The sequence below is a fragment of the Carcharodon carcharias genome, chromosome 2, assembly GCF_017639515.1.
Source record: "Carcharodon carcharias isolate sCarCar2 chromosome 2, sCarCar2.pri, whole genome shotgun sequence".
In the NCBI taxonomy this organism is placed as follows: domain Eukaryota; kingdom Metazoa; phylum Chordata; class Chondrichthyes; order Lamniformes; family Lamnidae; genus Carcharodon; species Carcharodon carcharias.
The window spans coordinates 94,298,738-94,325,910 of record NC_054468.1 but is presented as its reverse complement, the minus strand read 5'-3'; the positions used below and the strand labels follow the sequence as shown (position 1 = coordinate 94,325,910).

The window sequence follows — 27,173 nt, the reverse complement described above, 5'->3', positions numbered from 1 at the left end:
TTTGAAACAAGATTCAAGCTGAGTATAAACCTTTGGAACTGCATGAAACACAAATCCTCAATGAACCAAACAGGTCCAAGGTCTGAACAAACAAATTTGAGGTGTCAGAGGTATAAAGACTGCAGAGCTGAAGAAAATGATTGAACATTTGGAAGAAAACTGAAAAACCATCATCTCCTTGGAAATGTACTCCAGTGTGAGGAATTTCAAACAATCACCAAAGGCACAATTGTAGAATGCTAGCTTGAATGATAGCACAATTAAATTATACTCTGCCAAGGAAAAACTGATCAGTGTAGAGAATCAACTTTCGCATACAAAAAGCATTTGTTAGTGAAAAATGAGAATTGAACATGTTGCTCACAGGAAGTAGAACACCTGAAAGAGGACTCAAAATGCTTAAATTATGAACTTGTAGAAACATTCACAAAAATGGATCTTCAGTTAAAACTTTAACTTCAAGTATCAGTGTCTCGTAAGCATTGTGCAGAATGCCTGGAACAGAAGGAATAGCTGAATCAGAACCGTTGCTTGAAAGCAGAACGAACAACTGAAACTGAACATATTGAACTTTGGTCTAATCTGAACAACATGAAGGATGAGATGTGCAGAATAGAAAAGCAAATCCAGGCTTTTAAAGCAGAGAAGATGAATTCTATGGAACAGATTTGAAGATCTAAAATGAGTTGAAAGAGTCTTGAGGAGCAGTCAGTGAACATGGAAGGAAGATTCTGAAAAGAATTGAATGCCCAGGTGAAGTTGCTAAGCTTATGAAAATTCTAGCGATAACTCGATCAAAAACAACGCAACTTAACAGAATTGTTGCTGAGCTGAATGAAGCCCAGCTTCATAAGCTCAAAACAACTGGAAAAGTAATCAATTTGGCTCAAATAGGAACGAAGGTTCAAGTATTGAAATGTGAACTTGTGTTGTGGTGAGTAGCATAATGAAAAAGCAAACACTATATATGGGGATGAGCACAGTGTTTTGTCTACCCCAGAAGAAACGGGATAAATCAACAACTAGTTATCACCACAACTGCCAAATCAAGAGTGGTTTGATACCAAGGAATAGAAAACAATCTCCAAATCAACAGTTTACTTGCAGTGACAAAGCTCCTTACTACAATGGTAGTGTGAATGCGAAAAGGAAGGGTTAAAGCCTTCAGACTACCTGACCCTATGGGATTCAAACAGAAGGGGAGATGGGGTGGGTAGTAATAAGTAGGAATACATTGGATAAAGACTTGGGGAGGTGTAGTATAAAGGTATCCCACAACTAGGGCTAACATGAGACTGAGTACACTACTACCCACACTATGATGTAAGAGAACAAAAGACCCAAAGCTAAGGGTCTGTCTCATGTTGGACAGAGACATACACATAAGTATATAGACTACTCCTGGCTTGGGCCCTTTAAAGTATCAGTATTCAACATCCTACACTATTGCTGGGTCAAAATCCTGAAACTCCATCCCAACCAGCACTGGTGGCTACCTACACTGTATGGCCACCTGGACTGCAATGGGTCAAGAAGGCAGCTCACCACCACCTTCTCAAGGACAATTAAGGATGGATAATAAATGCTAGCCTAGCCAATAACACCCACATCCCATGACTGAATTTAAAAAAGCCTCTTTCTCTTCCTTCTCCTCCCACCCTGCCTTGGTTCTATCCTCTTTCTGGCTCTTCACTTATTATCTTCTTCCTCCCCGTCCTCTTATTTCTTTCTCTTTACATCCTCCACCCACCTCCCTCACTTTTGGCTCTATCCTTTTCCTTTCTGTCTTCCTTCCTGAGTACTATCCTCCTCCTTTCTGGTCCTTCCCCCTCCCCAGGCTATACTCCCTTTTTTTTCATTTCTTCCCCAGCCCTTTCTCTTTTTTTCTCTCTCTATCTCTCCTCTCCACACCACCCACCCCCCCCCCCAAGGCCCATCCCCCGCTCTGACGTGTGAAGCGCTGATTGGGATCCGGGCCGCATTATAAGCGGCCACCCCATTCCCCTGCTCACTCTGGAGTTCAGGAGCTTCTCCATTTGAGAGAGAGCTGCGAGGACACCACCACCCGGTGAGGACTATGGCCTAGCTCAGGGCCGCACCGAGCCATCCAGTTTCGCACCCTTGGTTGGCAGGCAGGCAGGCCGATTGGCCGGGGTGGTACGGAGGGGAGCCGGGGGCCCAGTCCCCCCAGCCCTGGCCTGCGGAGCTTTCCTGACGGCTGAGCGGCGGATGCGAATGTCAGGGCGGTTGGGGGGGGGGGGGGGGGTTGTTTGGGTCGAAGGCCTGTGTGCAGCAGCCACCCCCCCCCCCCCGGTTTGGCGGGCCTGGCCTGGCTTGGTCCCGGTCCCGGTCCCTGGACCGGGGTTGGCGTCGGGGCGGCCCTGGTGTTGGTTTATGGGCGGCCCCCGTGGCCGGTGTGGTGTTGGTGACGGTGTGGAGGCGGCCCCTGTGCCCGGTGTGATGTCGGTGTCGAGGCGGCCCCCGTGGCCGGTGTGGTGTTGGTATCGGTGTCGGGGGCCGGTGTGATGTCGGTGTCGAGGCGGCCCCGGGGCCGAGCGGTCGCCTGCTTTCTCCCTGCGCGAGCGCCGCTGGGACAAGCGGCTACGTGTCAGTACTGCGCACGCGCACAAAGTTTCCCCCAAAGTTTTTTTTCTTTTTGCCCAAAGTTTTGTTTTTTGGCCCCCAAAAGGGCTGAATGACCATCAGGGTGTCCGGTGCGCGATGCCCAGGTCTCTCCTGGGTGCCAACCTTGTAGCCTGTGTGGTTTTAACAGTAAAAATGCAGGAGTTGCTTGGCTTCCCTTGCTGAAGAGACAAAGGTGATTATGTAATGGAGTATGCTACGTGGAATAACCCAGAGCAGGTCTGGAATATCTGCAGCTAAGCAAACTCTAATCCACAGATAAGCCCCTTGCCCTGTGTGCCACAATTCGGCTGTTGTTCTCCTTTTGTTGTATATTTTTTTTCAGAATTGTCCATGTTTTGGGGCTGTATTTGTTTTTTTAATCTTTTATCCACTATCAGCTTGTCTGGTGACGTTGTCACTTTCTGAAGCTGCATGTGGCCCTTTTTTGTGGAAGGGTGGCCTCTAAAGAGGATCTGGCCTTTTTGCTTTGAAAGTGCCCTTCTTTATGTGAACTTTGCCTGTCGTCAGTAATTGCAGCACATAATGTCTGTGTGAAGATGTTAATTAAATGAGCTGCAAGCTGCTGAGTTGGCAGTGTTTGCCACAGTCTACCCATTGCTCTTTTTAATTGAGTAAGGTGTTATTGTACAGTGAATAATGATTAAGTTAACAGTTTTAAAACAGACAAAGTAAACTTATCTGGATGGTGGTGGGGTGATTACCTTATATTAGCTTCTAACTTCAATTCCACTTGCTTATAAGATCTGGATTCACTTAGTCACTGATATAATGTACATGTGGGACCCATAATGCATTTTTTTGTGAAGATTTCTACTTGGATAATATATTAATGTGAATCAGTGATGTACCTTTTTAGGAAGGATGAGTATACAAAGAGGTTGGCATGAAAATGTTTTTTGATTTAATGTTGTCAAGTTTTAACTCATTCCTCCCCTGAACCACATCCCATAGGAGCCTTATCACCATGGAGTTTGCGTTTAACCATCAGTTGTCAGCTTTTTTTTTAAATGAGTTCAGATATTACTTGACATAAGCAGAGTTTAAATCAATTGATGATCTCTGTTATGTTGATTTAGTGTTGCAGTACACTATTTGAGTTAACTTTATATTTCAGGTTTATGTTTCTGCTTGTTTTACCATTTTGATAGCTATTAGACCTGTCAGAGTGACTGATGAAGGGAAGGCTGTTCTGTACAGCATGTCACTCATGCTAGCCTTTGCTCCATTGCATCCTTTCACACTGGATGGTCCAGATGTGATAGTTGATGTCTACGTTTGTTATTCTGCCAAGTCCTCAATCAACACAAATGGATGTAACTTTCCGAAATGGGAACTTAGAAAATGTCGGAACAATGTTTTGTTCCTAAACTGTGTCTGACGTGTTCTGAAAGGCAGATGGGCCATATATTGCATCAGCCTGACATTTTCATGATAAACAGCTGATTTCTCCCAGCTGACTAAAACTGAATTGCAGGCTCCAAATCTTAAAGACATCTTCAAGCAAGTGTTTGGCTACCTTTCATTCATTTTACAATTGTGGTGCCAAGGCAGAAGCTGATTCAAAAACTTTTTTGTTTCATAAATCCTTACACCTAGTTTCCTTTCTCTTGTCTCTCTATTCTAAGCATAGAGTGAACAGTGCAGAAACAGGCCTCTGCCCACCTTATTTCATGTAATCCTATCAATATACCTATTCTTTTTTTCCTCATCTACTTTTTGATTTTTTTTTCCCTTAAATTTACCTATAACTATTCCCCCTCAGCCACTCAGTGGTCACAGTTTTCACATTCTAGTCACTTTCTGACCTAGATACTGAACCATGAGTAAAAACTTGTTAATGCGGTGATGCATCGTCTGAGAGTGCGGTGGAGCTAGGTTCAATCATAGCTTTTAAAGGGGTTTTGGATTATTATCTGAAGAGAGTTTTCAGGGCTGGGACAAAGGTGTGGGAGTGGATGAATTTCTCTTGCAGAGAGTGGTGTGGACATATTGTGCCAAATGGCCTCCTCCTGTGCTATGATTCTGTGCCTTTGATCATTTCTGCTAACTGACTACTTTATGTGGGACCTTGGGACATTTCCTAATTAAAAAGCCCATTGTGCCTAATGCAGTCTGTTGCAAATGGGACAGGCTTAATTTTCTTCCAGACAAAATTGATAATGACAACTGCTTGCATTTTATATAGCGCCTTATATTACGGTGATATTTTATGAAATCAGTAATATGTCACGAGGCTCATTAGGAGTAATCAGGCAAAAGTTATTTTTGAGCCAAAGTCCTGAAGATGTGTGACTAAAAGCTTGGAGGTTTTGAGGAATGTCTTAGATGGAGTGAGCTGGAGGAGCTTTAGGGAGCCAATTCCAAAGTGTAGGGTCTTGATGTTTGAATGCATGGCTACCGGTGGTTGGGTGAAGGAAGTGGAGAATGTATATGAGGTTGTAGTTGGAGGAATGCGGAATTCTGGGAAGGCTGGAGAAGGTTAGAAATGGGAGCTATGGAGCAAGTTGAACATAAGGATTTTAAAATTGAGGTATTGGTGAACCAGGGGTGATGAGTGAATGAATGTGATGGGTTATGGGCAGCAAAGTTTTCGGTAAGGTCAAGTTTATAAGGGGGTGAAAGTGGGAGGTTGGTCAGGAACAAATCACAATAGTTGAGTCTCGAGTCAGTAAAAGCATGGATAAGAGTTTGAGAACTAGATAGACTAAGGCAGGGATGGAGACAAATGGTGTTAGAGATGGCAGTATTGGGATAAAAGATCAGCTCTGTAAAATAGGACACCAGGGTTGCGAACAGTCCGGTTCAGCCTGAAACAGTGACCAGGAGGGGAATGGATTGGTGGTTAAGCACTTGGTAAGTTGGTTTGATTTGTGTATCAATACTGTTCTCCTGGACCTCTTTCCAGCTGCCGCATTTCATCTGGGGGGAGGATTGCTGGATACTGCATGTGAATTACTCTTCAGAATAAGCTCATCAGATTTTTAAAAGTTGGGATCTCTGCTCTGCATGAACCACTTTTTTTTTTAAAAAGTCTGTGTCTTGGGAACTTGCTATGTTTTCCTTAGCATGTAGGGTCATGAGCCCATCATGTTGCTCTATTCTGACCTTGTGGTTTTGGAACAAAGCAGACGTCTTTAATGGCAACTATGTTGTGGGTGATTCCTTGCAGGGCTGAGGTGCCATCATCATGCTACACTTCTGTGATTTGTCTACTTCAACCTTTGCCCCTTTCTGTGCTGTGCAAGTTTTAATATGGCAGTAAGCCTGTGCAGGGGGAGTTGGGTAGAGCATTTCTGGATTATTGGATAGTTTACTTGTGAAAATTTTAATGAGTGGTGGCTTTCTTTGCATAATCACATCTTTTTAAGACATTTGAGACTAGCTGTTGTCAGCCAGAGCTGATTTTCCCTCAGTGTGTTGGGGATGGAAAAGAGCGAGAGATCTCGCTTCTGATTACTGTCCATAGAAACATAGAAAATAGGAGTGGGAGGAGGTCATTTGGCCCTTTGAGCCTGCTCCGCACAGTACTGCAGATGTGGTCTCACCAAGGCCCTGTACAGCTGCAGTAAGACACCCTTGCTCTTGTACTCATATCCTCTTACAATGAAGGCCCACATACCATTTACTGTCTTAACTGTTTGCTGCACCTGCATGCTTGCTTTCAGTGATTGGTGTGCAAGGACATCAACTTTTCCCAATCTATCACTATTTAAATAATGCTCTGCCATTTTGTTTTTCAGTGTTCTAGCTGGATCTCGGGTGGGGGTAACATTTGGTTTAGCCTCCAAATGATCAAATATCTTGCTAAAGGTTTTATCTTAAATAGGATGTTTAGCCACTGGAGGCTGTGTGCCAGATGGTGGCTGGTCTAATCTAAAGCGAGAAACAACTTTCCTCTCTTCAGTGGCTTTCATGTTCTCAGGACATCCCAAAACACTTTACAGCTAATGTGAAGTACTTCTGAAATGTAGGAAAAGCACAAGCCAACTTGAGCATAGCAAAGGGATAATGATCAAATGTTTGTGATGTTGGTTGAGGCACTGATGTTTGCCAGGACACAAGAGAACTCTCCTGTTCTTTGCTGAAATAGTGCCACTGGATTGTTTACATCCACTGAGAATAGATGGTGCCTTGGTTTAATGACTCACTGAAAAACAGTACCCACTGACAGTGCAGCACTCTGTGTGGCATGAGAGTATCAGCTGAAGTAGTGTGGTCGAGTTTCTGGGTTGGGACTTGAATCTGCAACCTTCTGACTTGAGAGACAAGAGTGCTACCCACTGAGCCATGGCTGACACCTAAAATTCAACATGGCTGAAAATCAAAGAAAAAGATTGTATCAAAAAAGTTTACTTTTTTTTCTGTTGAGGATCCATTTGTGATAGTGAACAATTTTTTTTGTTTGTAAAGGAGGGAGAGGTAGCTTTGAGGATTGTTATGAGCCATGAGTCTTCAGAGGTTTTTTTTCAACGTAGATCTAAGGATCCCATTACTAAAACACTGGTGGAAGATAATCCTATTGTGCTTTTTTCCATCTTCAAACTAAAATGTCCCCTGTTCTGAAAGTTCTTTATCTTTAATTAAAATTAAAGATCAGTAATTTTTCTGACTTGCACTAATCAGTTGAAATGTCTTATTTTTAATACATCTGGGGCATGTGTGATTTTTGCCACATTTAAAAGAGCAGTTGTTCTCTTTAGAGCTGCAAACTCTTCTGGTTAGAAGAAACAGGCTTGTGTTGGGCTTAGCAATGTTCCTGAGTTTGAACTGCAGCGGCTGAACCCTTTGCTTGCTCAGTTAAAAGCTCATCATTTGCAACCATGGAAAGGTTTCTGGGAGTATTTTCATTACCACTGATGCAGTTAAAAAGCATGATGTAGTTCACAGTTTGTGATTAAAAATTTGTTTCATTGCCCTGCTCAGTTTTTTTGAGGGATCGCTGGTAAAATGCTTGTTTTCAATGTTAAGGTTGGGGGCAAAAGGCATTTGGGAGACTTTTATTTGTGTACTGTATAATACCAGACAATCTCTCCAACTTCACAAATAGTTTCTCTGTCCTGTTAGCCAAACTATGTAATGTTCATTGAGTTGTATAATCCATTGCTACTGATGTCGTGGGGTGGGGGGAAGGATCATAAAGCAAGAGGTTGCGTTTATATAATGCCATTCATTACTAAGAATTCCCCAGGCAAACAGTGACTAATTCATGCAAAAGTCTGACGAACAGAGAAGGATCAGTTAATCTGTGGTGGAGGTTAAGGAATGACTGTTTGCTGAGGAACTCCCCTGCTACTGTTTGAAGGATGATGTGGGGTCGACCAGAGCAGGCAGGCAGGAATATAGATGGCACTTCCTCAGTACTAAGGGTCATCTTAGATTATGTACTCATGACGGGGATTGAGACTTGAACTTCTAATCTTCTGCCTGGGGCGAGATTGCTAACAGCTGAGCCATGGTTGGACTCAATCAGATTAAAAACTGCAGCACTTTCTGAAATTATTACTAAGATGGTGCCTCTGGTTTGGGAGTTATAAACTAGCAGTTGGACCCTGAAGGAAGAGGAAACCTTAGTATGGTATAGAATCCTGTTTATACCATGATAGCTGCTCCTGCCTGAAGTGTACAATTACTTCTCTGCTCTTTAGTTGAGGCTACTACTGGGTTGACGTGGCCTTTCTAACTGACAGCATCCCCCAAAACCCACCAAAGCCATCTTGGCATGGCATAGGGTAAGTCCATCCTCTTGTAGCCTTTAACAGCATTAACGTGATTCATTAACTGAGATTGTTGTTACAGCCGAAATGGGAGGAGTGCACTGTCTATCTCTAGTTCCATTATTCTTCGGGTCACAGCATATACTTAAATGACTTCTCCAGCTAGCTATATAGCCAACTGTGTGCATTACTGTTAATCTCTCAATGCCTATTCAATGTCCAGGATTCTTTAATAAACAAGAAAATTATTAGTTTATGGTAAAACCAGACTTGCCAAGTAGAAAAGCAAAGCTTATTAACATATAGAATGAAATATGAAAGTATAATAAGTACTCCTTCAAAATTTCCCTCTCCCTCTCAAAAAAGATTAAAATAGAAGAATTCTGCCAAAATGTTAGAAGTCAAGGGAAAGCTGATGGACTCCTTGAAATAGTGTCTGGGTTATACAGCTGCTCTCTCAGCCCTGGTCTGCAAAACAATCGAGGATTCTTCCACTACTTTTCAGACGGACTTGCAGTCAGTCGTTCTACTCTCTGAAATGGACTTAGGAGCAGCTTCCATTCACTTTTTGCTTTGGACTGGGTCTGGAGCTTCAGGAACTGCTGTTGTCTTTACCCAAACAGTTGATCCTTATTTCTTCCCCAAAGCAAAACTAACCTACCACCTTTTAAACACAGTAAACAGTCCACCAGGGTCAAGAGGTTTTTAACATTTAAAACTGCTTAATTACCTTTTCTTGTAAAATGCTGTCTTTTCCAGGAACAGGAGCAACAAGAGACCTTGCACTAACCCTTTTAAAGGACAGTTTCTTTTAAAGAACACATTCTTCCAGAATGTTCTTGGAAGATGAACCATTTTCTGTGATTTAAAGTGTTTGTGACACTTTTTTAACCCCAAAGGTAGCTTTAGAAGAAAGGATGAGAATTTAAAACAAGTGGTACAATTTTAAACGGGGTACAGGAAGAAAGACACATGGGGTCTTATGTGCTCAAATCTTAGTGGCAGGGCAAGTAAATAAGGCTATTAGTTTTAAAGGAAAAGCATGTGGGATCCTTGGCATATGGAGGGATTGACACAAACAATATCTTTTACAAAACATGGTTAGGCCTCATCTTGAATATTGTGACCCATTTCTGGGCGCCACACTTTAGGCAGGATGATAAGGTCTTGGGAGGGTATGGAGACTTACTAGAAGAGCAATGAGGGATTGGCAGTTAGGGATGGGCTTGCCAGCAATGCTTACATCCAAGATCGAATTTAAAAAAAAAAAAAAAATTGGCTGGAGAAGCAGCAGTTCTGTCCTTAGACCGGAGAAGGCTAAAGGAGGACTCAAACCTCCCTGTGCGGGAGAGTCGGTAACCAGGGGGGAGAGATCTAAAATAATTGACTAAAAAATTCAGGTGAACTTGAGAATTTTTTTAATGCAGTTCTCTGGAATGTGCTGCAATTTTCAGAGTTGTTTATATATTTGAAGGAAAATTAGTTGCAGGGGTGTGGAAAGAACATAAGAAATAGGAGTAGGCCATTCAGCCCCTCAAGTCTGCCCTGCCATTCAATAAGATCATGGCTGATCTGCCCCAGGCCTCAACTCCTCTTTTGTGCCTGCTCCTTTTAGCCCTCAGCTCTCTGATATTTCAAAAATCTATCTACCTCTTTAAATAATTTAAATGATTGAGCCTCCACAACTCCCTGGGTCAGAGAATTCCAGACATTTACTATCCTCTGGGAGAATAAATTCCTTTGCATCTCCATTTTAAATGAGTGCCCCATTATTCTGTAACTATGTCCCCTAGTTCCCCCACTAGCAGAAACACCTTCTCAACATCTACCCTGTCAAGCCCCCTCAGAATCTTGTTTTCAATAAGATCACCCCTCATTCTTCTAAAATCTAATGAATAAAGGCCTAACCTGTTTAGCTGTTCTTGATGAGTCAACCCCTTCATCCCAGGAATCAGCCTAGTGAATCTATTTTGAACTGCCTCCAATGCCAGTATATCCTTTCTTAAACACAGCGACCAAAACTGTCCAACACAGTACTCCAGGTGCAGCCTCACCAACACCCTGTACAGTTGTAACAATTTCCTATTTTAAAACTCCAACCCTTCAGCAATACAGGCCAAGATTTGCTGCCTTAATTTCTTGCTGCACCTGCCTGCTAACTTTTTGTGTTTCATGCACAAGAACACCCAGATCCCTCTGTATTACCCTTTTTTTTTTTTGAAGTCTCTCTCCAGTTAAATAATAGTCTGCCTTTTGATTCTTCTTACCAAAGTGCATGATCTCGCACTTTCCTATGTTAAGTTCCATCTGCCAAGTTTTTGCCCACTCTCTCAACCTACCTATATCCCCTTGCAGATTCCTTATGTCCTCATCACAACAAGCCCTCCCAATTATTTTGTATCGTCAGCAAATTTGGATACATTACACTCTGCCTCCTCCTCCAAGTCATTAGTATAGAAAGTAAATAATTGAGGCCCTAGGACTGATCCTTGTGGCACTCCACTAGTTATGTCTTTCCAACCTGAAAAAGACCCATTAATCTCGACTCTGTCTTCTGTATGTTGACCAATTCTCGATCCATGCTAATATATTACCCACTAAACCGTGAGCTCCTACCTTGTGAAATAACCTTTTATGTTGCACCTTAACGAATGCCTTCTGGAAATCCAAATACACTACACCTGCTGGTTCCCCTCTACCAACCACTTCCTTTAAAACCCTTTGATGCAGGCCATCAGGCCCTGGCAACTTGTCTGCCTTTAGTCCCATTAGTTTGTCAAGTACTTTGTCCCTCGTGATAGAGACTGCTACAAATCTTTTCTCCCATTAGCTTCTTGTTTATCTAAGATCTTTAGGGCGTTTATATTGTCCTCCACCATGAAGACCAATGCAAAATATTGGTTTAAATTAACTGCCATTTCCCTGTCATCAATTCTCCAGTCAGATCCTCCAAGGGTCACATGCTTATTTAGCCACTCTTTCTTTTCATATACCTGTAGAAGCTTTTGCTGTTTGTTTTTATATTTCTTGCCAATTTACTTTCATAATCAATTTTCTCCCTTTTTAGCTTTTTAGTCATGCGCTGCTGGTTCCTAAAACATTCCTAATCCTCTGGCCTACCTCTAGTTTTTGCTGCTTTGTATGCTGTAGTTTTTGATTGGATACTCCCCTTGACCGCCTTTGTTAATCACGGGTGGTTCATCCTTCTCATTGAGTCCTCCTTATTGACCAGGATATATTTTTGCTGAGCTTTATGAAATATCTTGAAGCATGAAAGTAATTGAACATCTTTTTCAAAGAGCTGCATGACTGACTGCTATATGATTCCAAGAACCTTTACCTTGTCTAACAGTTCCTTTTGTATGGCTCAGTTGCTGAATCTAAGACGTAATTGAACCATACAGGTCAAAAGCTATGAGTGAGCTCCAGTCAGAGTTGGGTCGCCTCGACCAGGGTGACGTTTTAGGGTGTTCCAGTTGACCTCACTGGTGCTAGATCAGAGATGGGAAAGATCAGCCACTGTTCCTGCAGCTGATCCAGAGTATCTGATGGAAAGTGTATGTATAGATAATGGGTTTAGATGGGATTTGGTTCTATTGTCATCACGCCATCTTGCCCAACAGTTCAATGGTTTGCTTTTTTGGACGAATTGCTGAAAGGCTGCTTGCAGCTAATGAGAACCTGTAATGTCCTTCCCTAATAAATAGACAATAAATTGGATTAAAACATTTTTAAAAGTTTGTGCTTTAAAGTCCAATTGGAAATTGTTCTGTTTGTTTTTAACAAATGTCGCACTGTTGGACAAGTTTAAACTTTGAATATCTGGCAATGTTCATTCCTCTGAATCCTTTTCTACCCCCCCCGCCCCGACCTCTTACTATTGGAGAATATGTCCCGCTTGTGGCTGCCACATTTAAAGTTGACTCAAAACAGGCTAGTTAAGGAATGTGAAAACAGTTCTTATCCTTGCTGACTGTTGTATAATCCTGTTCCCAGCAGCAGCGCTGTGTTGCCAGCCATTCCTGTCCAAGCCTTTAATGTGTGATTTGTGCAGCTTTCTCATGCTTCTGACATGCCTGCCAGGGCTTTGCCCTCCCATTCCTGGCCTAGCCCCAGGGTTCTTCCACCTCAATTTCCTCAAGTCTGAAACTTGTCTGGTGCTTTCTTTATAATTGGTCAAACACGGTAGTGCCCACCCCCATAGGGTTCCTATTCTTACAAGTTACCAAATCATAGTGGTGTCAAGCTAAAAGGTTCTGAATTATAAAAACCCTGCCTTCCATTCATTATAATTAGTCTTTTGTGTTAACATTTTTTTGGGTTATTTATATTTAGTTTGTGTGTGAGCGCAAGCATAAGTTATTTAACAATTGAGTTTTCTACCTCCAGCCCTGGGATAGAACTCTTGTGGGTACCTGCTGCCTTCCAAAACTTTGCCCAAATTCTACCTCCATCCTTGGTGTGAGGCTCAATACTGAAACACTGGGCTTTAATATCTAGGCTCAGATGTTCAGTAGCAAGATGGCCCTTTAACTGTTGGCTTGGCTCATTTGATTGTATAATCAGAACAATTGTGGATACAAGCTCCCTCTATAGACATGAACATCTAATCTGAATTGACATTGCAGTGCTGAGGGAGTGTTGTCCATTAATTGAAACAGTGAATGTGTTTGCCTCTTAGGTTGATTTTAATAGATTGTGTGGCATTTTTCTAAGAACAAGGAGTTCTGATGTTCTGAGCAATATTTATCCTTTGAACTGATTCTAATTTTTCCCTTTTATGGGATCTTCCTATGAACAAATTGGCTGATGCATTTCTACATTGGTGGATAAGTGACTGCATTTAATAAAGCTGTAGTTCTTTGGGCTGTCCTAAGCATTGGTTTTTTTTAAACAAATGTTGGTCATAAATTGCAGGGTGAATTTTCTACAATATATTTTCCCCATTGCTGTCTATTGCCTTCATCTGTTGAACTATTGTGTTACACACTGCTATTTCTCTTGCAGGTTTGGTTAGCTCCTCAGCACAAATACATACGTGTCCCTTTTTTTTGTGACCATACTCTACCAGCTGCTGCTTTCGCTGCTATTTTGATGAAAATTTGCATAACTAAAATAAGCACCCTTCATCTGTCTGACAGTAATGACAGGCTTACATTAAAATCAGCCTTTTGTTTTACATTCTCTCAACTGAGCTGAGTTTTTAAATCTGTTCTTTCTTGAATTTGGTGCTTATTTATACTCTGATTTCTGGAGCTGTCATTGAGTGACCTCTGAGTTTATGCAACCCAATCCAGCTTCCCTAGTCTGATGCTAGACTGTAGAATAGTTTCTCATGGGTGTAAAATTCTGGTAGGGGAATAAGGGATCTGGACCCATCGCCAGTCAGACAACACATCAATTTTAAAATTCTTATTCTTTTCAAATCTCTCCATGGCCCCTCTCCTCCAACCTTATAACTTCTTAAAACCTCTGATGTTCCAATTTTGGTCTCTTGCACATGCTTGAAATTGTACGTGCATTCAACAATTGGCAGCATTGCCTTCATCTGTCTAGGCCCTAGGCTCTGCAGTTCCCTCCATGAACCGATCTGCCTCTTTTTACCTTTCCTCCTCCTAAGATGCTGCTCTAAATCTACCTTTTTGACCAAACCTTTGCTTACTGGTATTCCTACATGTAGCTCAGTATCAGTCTAATTTGGTTATACTTCTGTGAAGTGCCTTGGAATGTTTTACTGTGTTAAAGGTGCTGTATATGTACAAGTTATTGGTTGTATGTGCATGTAGTTGGCCTCTTACCATCAGATCTAAAAGAGTGGCTTTGGATGTATGTCATGCAGGCAATTAATCAGTCCTTTTTATTTTAGACAAACACACTAACAAATATTCAGTGTTGCAAGCTAATTCATTAAACAGTCTTATAACTTGTGTACTGTATTTGGCACTTAATCCCACATTAAGGTACTTGTGCACCTTGCATAATTGCAGACCTGCGCATGGATTGAAAGCTCACTCTTCAGCCATGTTATGTAAAGTTCCAATAGACTGAACCCTTTCCCATTTCTCAACGGCTCGGGCATCTCCCCATTTTCATTATCTTTGGATCAAATGCTCCACCGAACTGATGAAAGATCATCAACCTGAAATGTTAACTCCTCTCCCTTTACAGATGCTGCCAGACCTGCTGAGTATTCCCAGAATTTCCTGTTATTTGATTTTCAGTATCCACAGTATTTTGCTTTTGTATTCCACTCTACTCCATGTGTTACATGTGCAAAGAAATGGAACCACACTCCTCATCATATGTTAGGGCAACTTTTGTGCATCAACCTCCCCATCGCTGATAATGTAAATTCTTCAAAGTGTTCATATATTAAAACAAATGGAACTCTTAAGGTAACCTGGCAGTTTCAAGGAGACTACACTCTCCCTTGGTGCACTTCACGTAGCCCTTCCCTGAATTGCCTTGGCACAGGACAGAAATGATCATTTCCACCTATTAAGCTAATCCCAGGGAAATCCTATTACTTCTTCACTTGATCTGATCCACTTACCCTTGGTGCCAAAAGTCTACCCATTCTTCACTGTCTCTGGGTAGATGCTTCCTCTGTGCAAACTCTCCAAAATGTAATCACTTTTCTGGCTCCATGTTTCAGGGAAGGGCTAAGTGAAGTGCACCTGGGGAGAATGTAGTCTCCTTGAAACTGCCAGGTTGCCTTAGAGCTTGAGTTCATATTGCAGATTGTTTATCTATTTCTTGGGTCTTAAGGTCACCTCTAAGCTGCCTCGTTCTGTTCTCCCAAGTCAGATGCCCAACCCCAATTTATCAGTTTAGATGCTCTTTGTACTTTGTTCTAGACCAGGATGCCCAAAACTCCATACTGTTCGGTCTGTACTGGGAACCCCAGCAGTCAATTTTGTATGGTCATTTTAAATGTAGCATTCAATGGCATTTCTATGCAAAACCTGGTGTCATGTGTCTGTGGATGATTTTGGATCTATAAAGCAGATATTTTTAACATTGTGACCTTCTCTGGAGGTTTTAGATCCTAAGCTAAGTATAGTATTCATATCAAACTTTTTGTTTGTTGTGGCCTGACTTCTGCAATTGAAGTTTTAAGTGAGTCTGATTGTGGCTGTTTGAATGTTTTACAAAGGCACATTGAATCAGTGGCACAGAAACAGGCCGTATAGTTCAACTGGTCTGTGCCAGCGTTTATGCTCCACATGAACTTTCTCTCATCTCTGGATCACATTCTTCAATTCCTTTCCTATAAAAGGATGGAGAGGTTTGAAAAAAAGAACCTGTATTATACTGAAGCTTCAGTGAATGGATTCCTTTTATACTTTAACCTTACTTATATATGCAAATTTTGGCAGCCAATTTATGCAGAGCATGATCCCACTAACATCAGTCAGATAAATTAATAGTTGATGTATTTTTAATTTGATTGAAGAGTGAATGTTGATTAGGGCACCAGGAGAACACAATGCTTTTTCAAATGGTAATGAGATGCTGCATAAGTGCACAAGCCTAGATTACAAACCCTTGAATGAGGATTGAACCCATGACCTCTGACTCTGAGCCATGAAGTTTGCCACCAATCAAAGTTGACATTTAGACCAGTTTTAATGTTTAAAGTGCTGCTATAGTAACACATTAGCCAAGATTACAAAGTGGAGGGAGGGATGGATATTCCAATTTGCTGCACATAACAGGAAATTCCTATGCTCATCCCAGCCTCTGTTCACCTGCCTAGTAATGCATGATTTTCTGAACTGTGGCCCAGGCACACGCTGGGTGACACCAATGTAGGAAATGTCCCTCACAAGCTCTTAGTTGCTCCTCTCTACCCCATTGAGCTACTGAGTATGCTACGTCTGCTGGTGCAGTCTGTGTCTGCAGTGAGGAAGCCCTTGATATGCCTTTGTGCATAAGGTTTGAGTAGTTTGCTGAGTTGGCAGCTGGGCTGTAGAGTCAGCCTTAGTATTGATCTGCCATGACCTTGTAGCTCTGCCTCATCTAGCCAGAACATGATAGATTCCATGAGCTGAAAGGAGCTGGGGCTACAGCTGATGTGAGCAGCAGATTCCAGCTGGCACCAGAAAGGTGTAACAGCACTGGATCATGAACATTTATACCCCTACTTGGAGCGAACAAGATTACTGGTGTTATAGGGTAATGGGAAGTGAGATATTAGTTAAGCCTGCTTCATGTGCAAGATGCCTGCAAAAAATAGTTTCTTTTTGTGAAAATGAACATTTCTCGTGTGTCTGTCATGAATTTTGAAACAAAATAAAAAGCTTGAGTTGTGTTTTCAATGAAAGTTACATCAAGGATTTTACACTTTTTTTTCCCCCTCTTCCGCTGACTATCTGGTTTAGTACTGCTGCTATTTCTTCAAAGTGACCATTTGTCACTTTTTTGTAACCAGATGCTGAGTCTGTAGTCTTTACCTTGAAGGTGATGCTGCCTAACTCGATCCTGAACTAGCCCAATAACCAGATATATCAACAAGGCAGTGACCAGACTTAAAGAAATAACTTTCATTTCTGTGGTGCCCTTTATCACCACCTTTTCTCGCCAGCAGAGTTTAAAAGCCCAACAGCCAATTTCTGCAAAGCAGCGGTCCACAAACCGCAAGATAATCGCGTTATCTGTTATGGTAGTACTGATTAAGGGATGAATGTTGGCTAGGAAACTGGGAGAACTGCCCTGCTCTGTCAAATAATGCCATGGGATCTTTTATGTCTGTCTACAAGGACAGAAAGGACTTGGATTAAATATGCAAAGTGGCACCTCTGACAGTGTAGGACTTCCTCGGTGTTGGCACTGAAGTAGCAGCCTGAATTGGATGCTGAATTTCCGGATGGTGTTTTGAACCCACAATGTTCCGTCTGAAACAAGTACGTTATCACTGAACTATGACTGTATAATGTCTCAGGCCAACTTTATCTCCTGTTTCTTCCTCCTGATCGCCACTAAGTTTGTTAATTCTTCTGTTTAGAGCAAACTTTACCATCCTAATAATGTGAATACTGGTTAGTGCAATCTGTTTTCATTTGAAACCCCAGGATTAATCCAATTACCTATCCACCTAAATTCAGCGAGGTTAGTTTGACAACCCATTGGATTGTTTATCACAAATCCACATCTGTGCACTTTGCATTTAATTATCACTTCTACAGCCTTCCCTAATGACCACTGATATCGTGAGAGACAGTAGTCTGCTGCAGCGAGTGAGTTCTTACTGTTGTCAGCCTGCTTTTAGATTATTGTTTACATTTGACTCAGTGTCAATCATATGTCATCGCTGGGTCTGAACCCAAAGTTTCCTGTTTCTTGGGTGTTGCAAGAATACATCAGGAATTTAGGATGTGCTCTGCTACGAGACAATAAGTAATTTAACTGAGAAAAACCACTGCCTGCTGATGCAGCAAACCAGCATGGACCTGCACTTGGCATATGGACAACACTGGCAAGAAGACTGCGTGTAATTCTCTTTGTTGAGAAGCTGTTTGTGGGCTGCCTTCAGTCACTAGTTTTGCTAATTATGGGTCTTTAGAAGAGTGTTCAGAGTAAACTTTAAAGCTTGTAACCTGGAACTAGAATTTATATCTAGAATCTGATGGGTTGCCTTCTGTGAAAGATGTAAACCAAAAAAATACTGCAGATGTTTGAAGGGGTGGGTGTGGAGGAACTGAAAAAAGCTGAGGTTACTCCAGCATACGTCAAGAAAATATGTAAATATTGACTTTTTAGACATTAAAATCTTACCTCAGAACTGAGTGTTACTGATGATTAGCATTTAAGAGGGAAGAAACCCATACCAAACACACTGGAATGAGCTGTAAAGTGCTACAGCATTGATCAGGAAATGGTTAAAGAGGCAGAAGTGATATTCGCAGACTCCTGCCTATTAATTTCTTGGACACAACTTTAGCACTTTAGAGAATTGAACATAGTGACCTGTAAGTGCTGTTCATCTGCAACGCCTTTCAGTCCTGAGGAATGGTTTTGCACCTGGAAATGTAACAGTCTTGTTTTCTTTTCAGATGAGGCTACCTAACTGGCTAGTATTCTCCAGTATATTTGAGTTTTTTTAAATGAGCAAGCTTGACTTTTGGAACAATCTAGTAGCTTCCATGTTTTTTCTGTTCCCACAGAGATTTATACCAGATGCGTTTACATTTATTAAAAGTCTCTTGCTGGGCTTTGAATTGCCAAATTTAGGGTTGCTCATTCAGTATCATAACCACTACCATAGTCTATTTAGCAAACCCCTTGGAGGAGACTGAAGAGTTTACCCTGAGTAGACACCCTGTAATTGGTTTCTGGTGATATGGGAACATATTCACTAAAAATAAACAGTCGCTATCCTGTTTTCCTGCCATGATTTGCCTGCATGCCAGAAACAGAGCTCTTAGTTGTAGGGAGCCACAGGATGTGGGAATTTCTTCAGAGATTGGGAGCAAGGTTTTCCTTTGGCATGTAGTAGAGGTCTCAATCCCCAGATAAAGCAAGGGTGAGTCACCTGGCACCATCCTGACTCACCTGTCTGATTCTAGAAAGTCATCCATCAGAATCACCTGAAACCTGTTGATTTTTGGTTGTTGATAAGGGTGTGACCCTCTCTCCATTTGGAGAGACTTCCAGGACTGTCTAAGTAAAATATAAGCCCTTCTAAGGGATTTCTCTGGCTACTGAATTCCTCTTTCCCTACCTGCTTTGTCCTCACCTAGCAGAAGCTGGGGGGGGAAAAAACTATCTTGCTGATGAAGAAATCCAGGGAGACCAGTCAGCTGCTTTTCTCCTTTTCCCTTGCTCATTTAAGCCAAGTCTTCCCCTGACCCCACTCCCAATGAATCCCTGGCTCCCTAGTTTCAACTTATCTATTCTCCTGTGGCCCCATTCTCACCACTTCACAAACCTTGTAATATTCATTTGAAGAGGTAAAAATCTAGATAGGGTGGAGGGGACATGCTGTGTCCGTGGACTTCAGGAAAGCCTTTGACAAAATAATGCAAGGGAAATGGAGCTAGCAAGAGGGCAGCCGCAAAACTGGATAAAAAGATTGGAGGAACAGAACTAGAATTACAGGCAGTTTTACAGTATGGTTGCAAATGGATAGTGGTTCAGTCCTGGGGCCACGTCTGTTCACTGTGTCAATGATTTGAATATATGTTTCGAGGGAGATGCTAACCTAAAGTTGATTCTTTACATCATTAAAGGAATATTCTAAGATGGGAGAAGTGGGCTAAAAAGTGATGGATGGATTTCAGTATCAGTAAGTGTGAGGTGATAGTATGTGGTTCAAAAATTGACAGCAGTAATTGAACTCTGAAAGGAATGAGGTTCAGCGCATTATCTGCTTCAATTCCAGTCCCATTAATTTCGTAACTACGCTGCCTCCCCTCCTGGCTCCCAGGGTGGCAGATATTGTAAATGCTGCTCCTTCACAGGCTTTCAACAAGACCAAGCCTCTGTCCTCTAACTTCTGCCACCAACTGTCTTGATTCATGAATGCGTTGTTGCTGACCAAGTCTTTGCCCTTCTCTCCCATGACTCCTTTTTCCAAGCTCCTGAATCATGTTTCTGCCTTCCCCATCACTAAAATGGCCCTAACTAAAGTTAGGACTGACATTCTGAATAACTATGGTCATTGTGTATTGTCCCTGCTTGACCCTTGCAGCTTTTGACAGATCACCTTGGTGTGGTTGACTACACCTTGTCCAGTTATGTCAGACTGTGTTTAATTTATTGATTAGGCTGTTATCCATCTGATAGTAGCCAGAGCTCTTGTCATGGTTTCACTTCCTGTAGCAATACCTCGAGCCCTCCAAGGATCCATCCTGTGTCCTTTTTTCCTTTTTTACGTGCTCCCTCTTCGCAACATTGTCCAGAGACATGGATCCAAGAATGCTGACGACACTTGGCTGTAATTCTCTGCTACCTCAGTGAATACTTGTCTAACATCCAACAAATTGAGTCTTACACCTTAGTTCCTCTGATTGGATTGTATTTGCAGGTCTATAAAGACCTTCATGAACCAACAGATCCCCTGCATAGAGTTGCAACACAAGTGCTTGCTACTTGTATTTGCATAGTATAATCCAGGTGTTTAAAAGAAGGGAAATGTTTTGTTGGCCTTGTAAATCATTGAAGGGGTGCAGGGAAGTGAGTGGCTGTGTACCCAATTAAATCACTTTTTTTCATTGACTTGCATTTTCAAAGCTACTTTTTGTAAACCTGAAGTCTTGCAAAAGTTAAACAAAACAGACCGTTAATTGAAATCTGAATTGTACAGGTTGGGTTTCTAGAGCTTGAGGACTTCAGTCTTACCCAGGGGCTTCAATGTTCCCAGTACTCATCGATCACCAACGGTATTGCTCACAGGCATGTTTCTGTTGAGAAGTTCATAATATAACCAGTGGTTGGACAAAATAAAGTTTTGTCTTGTTCATTAGTCATCAAATAAATGTCTTGGTCAGCTGCTGTGTTCTGTAGAATCTTTGGATTAGGAAACAGTTTATTATTACATATTGCAATATTTTCAGTTAAGCAGTTATAATGGAACAGGGAGTACTGTGGGCTTGGCTCATTAGAGGGGATTCGCATGGATGGGATATAGTTGGAATATAGAGCCTGTGAGGAAGGTATGGTTGCACCTAAAGTTGTTGTAGCTCTGTCCCTTCTGAACAGTGGGCTCCTTGAACAATTTTTTTCCCCATTTGGTGTATTGGTCACTAAGGTTCAAGTAGCCCATCGGCAGAAACATGGATGTGCTCCTGAATTCCTATATTTACTGAGCCCTTTCATCACCATCTGCTGTCTGCTCTCCTTTTCAGATCAAAAGCTGGCAGGCTGACGCGGGCAGGAATCCACTTACAGGACGGACTTTCTGGCAACTGACCATTTAGCTGGTGAGTTTGTTTTTTCTATTAACCTTTCCCTCTTGATGCATTTCCTGCTTTACAACACTGACTGCACTTCAAAAAGTGCTTTGGTAACTGAAGCCCCTTGGAACATCCTGAGTTTGTGAAAGGTGCTATAGAAATGCATGGCTTTCTTCCTCCTTTATCCTTTATGAGCAGTTTCCCATCACTGGGTTGAATTTGAGACTCTTACTCTAACTTTCTTTCTCTGGCCTCCAATGGCCTAACTTGCCTGCCTCCCCCAACTTTATTTTCTTCTATAATCTACAGGCTTTTAAAATAAAAAATCATCCATTTGATTCACCTCAGCTCGCCTCCTTTGTGGGCTTTCACCAATGTTTTATAACTTATATGATGACGATGCATCTTTTTAAAAAAATCCTTTGGTCAGAATCACTTGCTCCAACATTCTTTAATGCACACTAGCCTTTGCCTTTGTAACCGCCATAATCACACAAGCCACCCTGTGTGGTTAATTTTGGCTTGTTCTGTTGACCGTAATAGCTTGTAAGCTCTATGGGAGTTCATGTTGAATGAATGGAAACCAGGCCACTGACTGAAAGCAACTGATAGCTCACCGTTCCTTAACACCCATCATAGCCCAGAATTGTACTGCAAATCTTAATGGATTATTTGCTAGTCTATTCTCCATGTTTTGTGTGCATGGGGTATTGTGTAATTATTAAAAATCTTTAGACAAAAATGGCTTTTGATTTGTAATTTTAAAAGTCATTCTTCATTTATTGATCCTGCATCTACAAGGGACTAAGGTTGTCATCTGGATGTAATTGGAATCTACCAGGACATTGCTCTGTAAGGTTTTGTTGTACTAGTTATGTGGCCAGAAAGGCCACAGTTCTTGAATGACTATTGTTCATTTTATTGTTAAGCCCACAAGGGGTTCAGGGTGGGAGATCAAGAATTGATGATTCTAGGATTTGTGTTTCTAGTCATGACATTTTTGTAGTGTATTTTTATTTTAAATATGTTTGTGCTGTGTTAAGTTGTTCGTTAATCTTATAGGCAATCTTGATCTTTGCCTTTTTTCTGTGACTCTTGCCTGCAACTGAAAGAGACTTGGTTGTTGGACCTGATGGATCTAATAATTAACCAAATTATACAGCCACTACATGTTTCTTTTAAGATTCAGGGTCCTGTGCTGACTATAGTTCTGTTTATCTTCTTGGCTCTTCAGACTGGCAATCTTCCTGTAAAATTTCTCTCCCATTCCTGGAAAAAAATGAGCAATGCCATCTTGCTGTCATAGGAGAAATTCTGCTTTAAAGTTTCTGCTTGAAAGATGTCAACAAACAGCTTTGAAGTAGATTTAACGAGGAATGAGAGACAATTGTCATGGAATCATTGTAGAAATCTAACATAGAAAGAGGCCATTCTGGCCCATTGTGCTTGGCACACATATCTGTTTGCTCCCTCAGTTAGCAAGTAGATAAAAACATTGCCTGCAGGGCAGAAAGTCCCAGGATCCAACACTACTCTGTGCTAAGTTAGCTGATCTCAGGTGGGCATTACAGTTAATTTTGATGCCTAAAGCTTGAGGGGAAGCAAATTGTCCTTGGATTCTGCTCCAAATTGTCACCTTTTTGGATTGAAGACTAGATTGAGTTCATGTTTGATGGTCTAGAACTCAGACATCCTCCTGGTGGTCACTGTCTTGGTTTGTAATGGAGAATGCCATAGTGTTGCCAAAGCCTGAGGAACCACTTGTTGGTGCTAGAATTGGGCAAGAGAAGCATTTATATAGAATTTACAGGGCAAAACAGGCCACTCTGCCCATCTGGCCAATGTTGGTGTTTATACTCCACCTGAGCCTCCTTTCCGCTATCTTCATCTAACCCTATCCTTATATCCATCAATTCCTTACTCTCTCATCTACTTACCTTATTTTCCCTTAAATGCAATTATTTTATTTGCCTTGACTTGTGGTAATGAGCTCCACATTCTAATCACTCTGGATAAAGAAGTTTCTCCTAAATTCCTAATTGGATGTAGTAGTGATTGTCTTATATTTATTGCCTCTAGATTTGGGCTCCCTTTATAAGTGGTAATATTTTCTCAATTCTACCCACTTTTATAATTTAAAAGGTCACCTTTCAGCTTTCTTCCTTTCAGAGAAGAGTCCTAGCTATTGAGTCTCTCCGAGTGTTAAAGCCTCTCAGTTCTGGCAGCTTTGTAAATCTTATTTGCCCCTTTTCCAATAACTCTGCACACTACACCCGAGTGTGATCTAACCAAAGTTTCATGTAAGTTTTGCATAACTTCTGATTTTTCAATTCTATTCCTTTGTTCATGTATTTTTATGGATTTATTAACCTGCATTTTGATGTGAATGAACTTTATTAGTAAAGGTGAAGTGGCTGGTAGGCATGAGGAAGTATCTGTGTAGAATGCCATTTTTGTCTATTTCAGTGGCATACCCGGACCTCGTGTACGTGGGATATCGACAATGAGCTCCGTAGCCGTACTGACGCCTGAAAGCTTTGCCGAGCACAGGAGTGGCCTCAGTGAGCAACAGGCCAAAGGTTGGTGAACAGTTCGCTAACATTTTTAAACCAGGAAGAGCTGCTCCAAGTTGCCTTTTTTCTTTGTTATCCACCAAGAGGCTGCATCGTTGTCTTAATTTCATGCATTGACCAGCGTTTGGTTTCCAGAATGTTGAGAGTTCAAATCCTGCAACAGCCTGTCACTTGCATTTCCTGTCCAGGTTTTTGGAGCATTCAGACGTGATATGTTTCACTTTTTTGACATTGAGAGAAGGCAATACATGTAAAATAGCTCGCCAATCCTGAATTTGGAGTAGAGGATTACTAACTGGGTGTTTTGCTTCTCCCCTCTGAGGGGATGTGTGATCTTGACTCTCCCAGATTCTGTCCTTCTGGTTCTACTGAATGTGTGGAACCAGGCTACTTTCCCCTTTTTTAAAGGTGACTTGGGATGGCGAGAGTCAGAATTGTGCCCTCCTGGCATACAGACAGCCAGATTTCTCATTTTCTTATGCTGATAGTAAATAATAAGCCTATTGCATTTCACCTGCAGACTGTAGCAGACTTTTTTACTTGTTGTAACACATTACCTGTTTGGACTGTATAATATTTGGAGATATTCTTTCCCCATCTCACTGCTTGTGAAAGAGTTGTTGTAACATGCTGTCCACTTCTGAGCTATCTTCCATTTATGTTTCTGTTCTCAGAAACTCTTGTCTGGTGCAGTACTTTCTTTGGAGAGCAGAGAATGATTCTTGTGTTTATATTATACAATGGTCCTATTCAACTCTCAGGCACGCCTAGGAAGTGATTGACAGGAAGGGCAAGGCGAGCTGGCCTCAGACTGTGCTCCTTTTCAGTGGCATCAATAACTGGCTGGGAGCTTGTTTCCTGGCTCAGGTGGTGCATAGACTAGCAATTGCGGGAAAAGATTAGAAAAACATGAACTGTGGATACCATTGGTGGCAGACAAATTGCCTCATGGTTCCTGGATTGGGAATAGACTGACATACATTGCCAGCAGGTGTGACTGAATACTCAGAAATGTCTTTTTACTCCCCTCCCCACATTGCTTCACAATTCTTGTTCCGAGTGTACTAAGCCGTAGAAGATGCTGGAGCTGTCGATCACCAGAACCACAAAAAATTGGGTCACTTGCAGAGACAAAACCACCAAACATTTTTGACTTAAATGTGCCCTTTTTATGACAGTTTCAAAAAATAACCACAACTGCACATATTGAAATTCAATTACAATTCTCTCACTTGTTGATTATAACTACTACTCATCGCTCTCCTGATGTTGACAGCTGTGTTTGTGACTTTGACCAAAGTAACTTCATCTTCATCCCACAGCATGTGTTGGTTCTGAAGATGAGACCGATCTGGTACCAACTTACAAGGAAGCATTTCCTCCACTCCCTGAGAAAGCTACTCCTGGAGAGACAACAACAGAACCATCTGGAGCATGGACCAAAATCCGACCACTCAAATCTTCTCTCATCACCCAGGTATGCCTTGTTGAATAATGCTTTTGTATATGATGAAGAGTAAGACTGGACTTGGGAGGTGGTGAAAATCCTCACCGATTTTGTAGGTGTGGGAGTACTGGTGAACTCCTCCTTCTGATTGGGAGCAGTTGCTTGAGCAGAGCTTTTGCTTCTGAGACCTGGCTTCAAAGCCAGCTCACAAGTGAGGTACTAAATATTTAATTTATTTTGGAGTAGTTTTAACCTTATCTTTTCACCTGTGACAGTATTTCCCAGGTTTGCTGTTCAGATATACAAGGGACGTTATAATAAATGAAATGCTGGAGCGAAACAGCAGGTCAGTCGATATCTGGGAGGGGAGGGGGTGCAGGAACAGTCAAGTTAATGTTTCAAGTACAGAGTCCTCCAGGCAGATGTATCAATACAATCAGAAAAAGTGGAGGGGGAATATATAAATCCAAAAACAGAAATTAGAATGAGTAATCTCAGTTAAGTAGTGAACAGAAAGCCATAAAAGATAAAATGTTGTGTAAAAAGCAAAGGCATTGAGATGATGCCAGCTCCTATCTACTCTTTGTCCAGGTTTTTCATGTACCGTTAGAAGAGCGCAAGTACAAGGAGATGACCCAATTTGGAGAAGGAGATCAGGCTAAGATCTGTCTGGATATCATGCAGAAGACTGGCGCGCACATCGAACTCTCATTGGCTAAGGATCAAGGTCTTTCCATCATGGTTTCCGGAAAGCTTGAGGCTGTCATGAAAGCAAGGAAGGAAATTGTGGCTAAGCTGCAGACACAGGTAACCAGTAGGGGAAGAGATGGGAATTCCAAAAGTTACAAACTTAGCCCAGGACAGATGGGGATGGGAAGAGACTTTATATACAAAAATATGGCGAGAGTTTGTCATAAAAATGGTTAGTCGCCAAGAATTCCAGTGTAAGCTTGGATAATAATTTAAAATGTAGTTATAGAATTCAAGGTCCTGTTTTGAAAATTGTACACAATGATTCATCAAGTGGACCTGCTTGCAAATGCTGTGGGAGGAAATGTAAGTTTTCCAAGGTGTCATGCTCATAAAGGCACGCCCTATTGTGAGCTTGCAGTGAATAGTTTTAAAAAAAAAATGGACACAAACAAGCTGTTAAGATGGCTGCTGCAAATCGTGTGACTTTGCAATTTTACTACAGACTGTGTTTCAAGTCTCTGACGCATACCTAATTAAATATGGATATAAGTGATGGTACCTCACAGCCATTTGTGGAATTCGCAAATCTCATTGTTTAAGGATGGGTCAACAACTAAGACTGGAGTTTCCAGACTACCTGTCGTCTTGTTTCATAACAGACAAAAGGGAAGATCGAAACTCAACGGCCACTTCAACTTCTCATTGCATTATGATGGCTACCCCCATCCAAACTGGTTTTTGTGTGCCTCAGAAGTGTTAACATATGACTAAAACTGATTTTAGGAACTGCACCCTTATTACTCCAGGACCCAGAAGATCCATCAGTCATCAGCCAGTCTGAGAGCCAGAATTTGAAACAAGCTGTAAATCATCAAGCAGTCAAAGTACTTAACCTGTTCCAGTTTCAAAGTTCACCTGAGAACCCATTTCTTAGATATTTGACTACAAGAGATCTCAACGTACTGTGAACCCTTCACCTTTACAAGCTCCTCACTTCTTCAACGTTAAATCATTAAATCCATTCAAGAAATCACAGCTCTGCCATGTGGGAGACTGGAAATCGTAAATCAAACTAAATTAACTTTAACCTGTGAGAGTGCACTATCTTCATCTGTATCCAGTCTTTGCGTGTGTGCATGTGTGAAACCAAGTGTGTCACATGTGTTAATTCTGGGTTAGTGTGAAAATAAATAACCTTCCTTTA

The 27,173-nt window shown here is 41.6% G+C and overlaps 1 protein-coding gene across 2 annotated transcripts in view; it reads left to right on the top strand.

Annotated features, from left to right (window-relative positions):
* Window positions 1-1,936: 1,936 nt before the first annotated feature.
* hdlbpa (high density lipoprotein binding protein a) overlaps window positions 1,937-27,173 on the top strand; it is a 78,021-nt gene continuing 52,784 nt past the window's right edge. Inside the window, exons 1-5 of one of the 2 annotated variants that reach the window (XM_041210819.1) lie at window positions 1,937-2,068; window positions 21,209-21,283; window positions 23,723-23,835; window positions 25,152-25,306; window positions 25,868-26,083. In XM_041210819.1, coding sequence (XP_041066753.1) covers window positions 23,760-23,835; window positions 25,152-25,306; window positions 25,868-26,083 — 447 coding nt within the window. In that variant the 5' untranslated portion in view covers window positions 1,937-2,068; window positions 21,209-21,283; window positions 23,723-23,759. The remainder of the gene's footprint in view (window positions 2,069-21,208; window positions 21,284-23,722; window positions 23,836-25,151; window positions 25,307-25,867; window positions 26,084-27,173) is intronic. The other variant, XM_041210823.1, reaches the window with a different exon arrangement.